Here is a 6,000-nt window from a genome sequence, read left to right on the forward strand (position 1 = left end):
ATTAAATGTTAAAGATGCTTTTTGTAGTTCTTCAATACTGCAACTATCACATGGATATTCATAGCCATTTAGACTAACTATACCTTAAAGAAAAAGCAAATGCTTCAAGCAACAGAACAAATTAAGAAGCAACTTGTTTTAAAATGTTTCAATAAATAAAAGGCTTTTTTAAACTCCCAAGATTTCTGGCTTATATAGGAAGACAAGCTAGAAAAATCTATAGCTTTGCTGTAAAAAAATATCAAAGACAAGCCTCTGTAGTGCCACCATATCAAACCCATGTAGGTCAAACTCGGAAGGGCTCAAGAAGACCACTGCAGAGCCAGCCACGAGGAAGCACCCAACTCTGCAAGGTCCCAAGTCAAGACATTAAAAACAARAAATAAACAAAACTGCCAGCTCTGCAAGAGGGGTGCAGCACCCACCCAGGCTGCCAGGATGCAAGCTCCCTGCTGAGCAAACCTGTCAGAATTAATAGATTACTGCTAAATAACCCAGTAGGCCCTATTAAAAACTAACTGAATAGCTCTGCCTTTCGACAGTCCCTGAAATAACCTAGTATACATTAAGGTATTTGGAAGTACAATACTTCTAGGTCTCTTCTATTTCTTTTCTACAAGCTCACTGTGTTTTGAGCTCCTTGAACCAGACAGTGGGGTTATTTTAAATATAATTAGCAGATAAGTCATAGGCACCATGGCACAGGCACCATAAAATCTTAAGGACATAAAATTCGTGAGACCTAAAGGACAACTAAGCCAACACTGCCCATACCCAATTATTTAGAATAAATTTCAATTCACTCACTAACCAAATATATATACTTAATTCTCAGAATGTATCCTGTTATAAGTGGCAAATATTATAAATACCCAATTTTTTAAAAAATACGTATATATAAAAAAATCAGTCCTATCACCAAACAACAGTTGTCCAGTACTCCTAAGGCAAAGAATTAAATAGACACATCGTGTCTCRCCTAATCAGATAACTTGCTAATGCTATGTTCTTTTTTATTCTGACAAAGCTTGTCATGCCTTCACAAGTGCATTTTTGTGAAWACCATCTCATCTTTTTGAGTACTAAGGAACTGAATGCCTCAGTTATTTTATGAAATGAGACAGGAGGTTGGCTTCCCTTTGAGCAGAGGCCTGGGAAGAGGGTTGTTTCTCCCATAGCGCCAGAGGCCAGAGAGCCTGATACATGACTTACGCAGCCCTTTTTTTTTTTCTTTTAAATTTCATTACTGATGCTACATATCATTTTGAAAAGCATACCAATTTCTGTCTATTTTATTTTCTCTTTAGGACACTGTCAGGTAGACATAGTCCCCTGAAGTTGTATTTCATAAACATAAGGCTTTACAAAATTTGAGATGAATAGGAACATTTCATAGAATCCCTCAGGTCGGAAAGGATCTCAGGAGGTCACCTACCTCGGCCTTGTGCTTAAGGCTGCTGAAAGCACTGAGCTCACTCCAGATTGCTATGACTTTGCCCAGTTGGATCATGAAAATTTCTAAAGATGGAAATTTCACAACTTCCCTGGAAACATATAGTTTATTTTATGTATATGCCTATTGCATGCACAACATATATGCATACATACTACTGTTAAGAGAGCAAACCTAGAGAGTGAAACTTGTCAGGATGAAATAATGATGCCTAATGATTTCACGTATTAAAATATGAAAAATAAAGCAGAACAAATGAGAGTTATGCAAGCCATGAAATATAAAGGCAGATATTCTATAACACAAAAAAAGCGTTTGAGTAATCAATTTTACTCTACAACATCAATATAAGAAAATATATTATGCATACGACTGTCTGATAGTGTCCTTTTAGCTTACACCAAGGTATTTAACATTCAAAATGAGGATTTGTTCAGCTTATCCTTAACTTTCCAGCTTTCACAGCTGAAACGGTAATAGCTACTCTTGCTTGGTAGTTTTCCTACCACTTTACCTTGAATCCCTAGCTGTTCTTTCCTGCTTGTGTCATTATACATCCACCCAACATCTAAGAACTCACTCAGCAAGTTACTGTCGTGCCTGATACAGCACTCTCAGAAGGCTGAGCCAAAAGCAATGCTTTCTGTCTCTAATTTAGAAGCTTTCAATCAATATTTCATAAAGAATTTCTAAGTCTACAAAATGCATATCAGGAAAGGAAACTTACTATTATTCCACCTAACTTCAGGATACAAGTGTTCATCAAGTCCAACAGTAAATAACTTAAGCAATTAAAAACAACAGGAGATTGAAAATCACTGATCTAGTAGTGCCTTATTTTTTTTCTTTTTTTTTTTCTCTCTTAAATTGTAACCTTAAGCAAAAGGAAAGTGGTCACTGTGACTTCGCAAAAGAGCTGCAGGTAAATAACCTCATTTCTACTAATAATCTTCTATATCAGTTTGAGACAGCTCAAGTAATATTCCTCAAGSCACTTGGCACATTGAACTACTACTGAGGCATTCTCCCAAAACAAGCATCAAAATTGAATGCTAAAGTTGTGAAATAATTACTACTCTGTGATTTTGAGTGACTCCTTGCAGCTCTACAGATTTATAAACAGGAAGCATTCATACCTACTTTAATCATACACCAGAGCCCTAAAGCCTTCAGATACTGGTTGACGTAACAAATCTCCCTGAATAAACTAGACCATCTCAGTGGTGAATCCTACTCATTATGTCCTCAACTARATATCAAATTTGAGATGCACAAACTGGAGAAAACGAACTTCTAAAAATGCTACTTCGTGACCTGCTCAGAGGTAAACCCCATGAAACTCATCCTTCTGTAAACTCTACCTCTATATCTGTGCGCATGATTTCCAAAGACAGCACAACATTTGTTCTTTCCTACTGGAAATCTCTGTGCACTAACTCAAATCACAGTGAAATGTGTCCAATAGTAGCCAGATACTGCTCTGAACAGGTTGCTTGTTGGTCACTACCTGCTTCCATCCCCATACACACACTAGAGCAATTKGTCTTTGCCTTTTTTGATATTATTATAATAGAAAGCTCTGGACTCAAAGACAGCCCTTCAAGGAATCAGGTGTTGAGGCTGCTGGCAGCATAAGTGGAAGATTTTAGACAGATGTCTCTTGCTGAAGAGGTAAGGCCTAACAAGGGGCAATTTTCAGCAGAGTGAGCAATCAGCCTGACAAAGAGAAAGGAACTGGAACAGTACTTCGGAAAAGGCACCAAAATCCTAAAGCCATACTCGTATTTTTCACCATCACAAACCTAAACGATGTCATGAAATAACTTTATGTCCTGTTTGGAACAAAGTTCTTATTTTTACTTCATCTATAACAAAGTGCACATGTACATAGGAAGGACTATGAACCTCAAATCAAGCTCTACAGGGCCAAGGAGTCTCACACAGTGATCCCTGCATGGCCCAAACCTATGACCTTTTCCACAGCAACACAGAGCAGTACCTCTGGCTACTGAAAATAAAGATTAACATAATTCCGTCATATTCATGAGATGTCTCAAAAGCATCCCATGCTTTGACTCCCAAGCAACACCGACTTACAGAGCAGGAGGGAAAATAGAAAACAACAGGACCCCGTGTAATCTCTGCTGGGAAACACAAGGCACTTTCACCATGCACATCCACATGGGCACTTGATCCACAGCACTGTCAGCTCCGGCCGTTTGTGCCCAGGAGCAGAAAAATCACAGTCCTGTCTCATGCTCCACAGTTTTTTCAGAGAGTAAAAAAAAAAAAAAAAAAAGAAAAAAAAGGACCATCAGGTCCTTATTTTCTTGAACAGCAGTTAGTTACATTTTAGCTCCAGTTATTAATATTGTCAGCCTTTAACCACAAAACTCTCCTCACCTTTACTCCTCTTGGTTAGTCCCAAAATGAGATTAAAAAATAAATAGAACTACTGCACTCACAACTTAAAAATCTGCCTTACTTTGTAAAATTTACGGAGCCAGTGGCCTGCATGCTGCATGCTTAACAAGTGACATGAACAGTGCCTTAAAAATACTATCAGAGCATTCTGAACAATTATTTCTTCTGGAAATACAAAACTCTACCGATTTTCTAGGAAGAATTCACAATTGAAGAATTTGTATTACATTACCCAAAATAAAAATTTCTTACCATTTAATAACCAAGACACAATGTTAGGGAGGTACTTCCAGTTGTACATGATTATATCTAGGTTTTTCTTAAGCAGATATTTGTACATTTAACCATTATCACTGTTTGTGTCCACGGAAATGCCATAAGCACCAACCGTTTTGTGCAAGTGAGAACGTCCCTAACAAACAATGTTTTGACAACTGTTCTCTGCATATGGTGATTCACTAGCTAAATAAACAACATAGTTATTTAGCAAAACATGAATTTCTATTAAGAATCTAAAAGAACCTTTCTGTTCTCCTACAGCAAAACAGTATTAAAAACCCCATAAAGACAGAATAACTACAAAGAAAAATATTACACCACTACACAAAATACTGTAAAGTAATTAATAACCAAAAGTGTTTTTATGTAAATTGCTCATTATGAAACTTCTAGGTCAGCTTCCTGGGTTTCAAAGCAATACACGAGTAAAAAACTAACTTCAAAATTTAAAACATTCAACCTCTCTTATTTAAGAACTTTGGATGACACAACTTGAACCAGCRAATGCATTCTCAAAAACAACAACAAAAAGCAAAACTTATTTCAAACACTTCCTGTTATATTCAACTTCACAACACTGCCGCTCTACATTTATGCCTTCAGTTCCTCTTAAAAAAATGTACATCCATATTCCTAAAAACTGCATATACTTTCACTAGAAGTGAAACGTCTCAAGGCCATATTGAAAATCTACAACAAAATAAAAGAGTTTGGAGTCACGTATTTGTTTCTTCTTTTTGACAGCACTTCAGAGCATGTCGCTCCATTTCCTACTTGGCACTGCACCCCTACAGCAGCTCCACCATCAGAAAAGGAAAAAAAAAATCGCAGCAATATTTAATAAACATACCATCTCGTGTTTATTTCCATTTCCCCTTCACCCGGCGCTCGCCGCTTCCTCCCCATTTCCCTCCATCCATCACCGCTCGCCTCCCAGATATCAGACCAAGGAAAACAGAGAAGAGAGCCCAGCCCCGGGCAGCCATGGATGGCTCGGGGCTCAATTCCAGCTGTAAACACGGAGCAGGTGAAGGGCCGGGGCCGCGGCCCTTATGCGCCTCGTTACGGACCGATATATATTTTATCGTTCCTGCATTTACTACCGAATAATTACGGTCCCTCTTTGTCCTTGGACTTGGGCAGGTGACAGGGCGCAGCTCGCGGCCACCTCGGCGCCGTGGGAGGCTCCCGCGCGCCTTGACCCTCGCCAGGAATAAATATAAATAAAAATAATCCCCCCCGATCCCGTGGGAAATGGAGGGGGGCGGCTAGAGGCGCAGCGGATGGATCCGCCGGGATCCATCGTCCTCCGAAGCTGCGGGCCGGGGGGCAGCRCGGGGACCCCCCCCTTCCCCCTCCGCCCCGGCCCCGCTGCCCGCCCAGGGGCCTGCGAGGCGCCCGCTCGGCTCGGAGGCGGCTGCGGCGGGAGGCTCTCGGCGGCAGGCCCCGTTATTAACGAGATATTAAAAATAAGCACATATAAACACGGCTAAGGGAGGGGGCAGGGCAGGCTCCGCCGCGCCCCGCCGCACGCTGACAGCGCCGGCACCGGCGGCGGGTTAAGGGAAGGGGGGGGGGGGGCGGCCCGCCTTCCCCCTCCGCCGCCCGCCCGCGGGCCCCGCCGCGCCCCCTCACCCCTCCGCAGGGCCTCGTCGTAGCTGGGGGGGGGGGGGCGGCCCGCCTTCCCCCTCCGCCGCCCGCCCGCGGGCCCCGCCGCGCCCCCTCACCCCTCCGCAGGGCCTCGTCGTAGCTGAGGAAGCCGATGCGGGACTCCTTGGCGCCCATGGTGCCGCTCAGTCCATGGCCTCGGCCGGGCGGCCGGCTCGGCGCCGCGGAGCCCCGGC

At 42.4% G+C, this 6,000-nt stretch overlaps 1 protein-coding gene across 4 annotated transcripts in view; it reads right to left on the bottom strand.

Moving 5' to 3' along the window:
• Nucleotides 1-5,954, bottom strand: part of USP32 (ubiquitin specific peptidase 32) — a 58,487-nt gene extending 52,533 nt beyond the window's left edge. For 3 of the 4 annotated variants that reach the window (XM_026047738.1, XM_026047736.1, XM_026047735.1), the window contains exon 1: nt 5,884-5,954. In XM_026047738.1, the coding sequence (XP_025903523.1) occupies nt 5,884-5,941 (58 nt within the window). In that variant the 5' untranslated portion in view covers nt 5,942-5,954. Of the gene's footprint in view, nt 1-5,791; nt 5,811-5,883 lie in introns of those variants that run through there. The other variant, XM_026047737.1, reaches the window with a different exon arrangement.
• Nucleotides 5,955-6,000: the final 46 nt, after the last annotated feature.

This window comes from Nothoprocta perdicaria, unplaced genomic scaffold (assembly GCF_003342845.1).
Source record: "Nothoprocta perdicaria isolate Ctin4 unplaced genomic scaffold, notPer1 scaffold_50, whole genome shotgun sequence".
Classification (NCBI taxonomy): domain Eukaryota; kingdom Metazoa; phylum Chordata; class Aves; order Tinamiformes; family Tinamidae; genus Nothoprocta; species Nothoprocta perdicaria.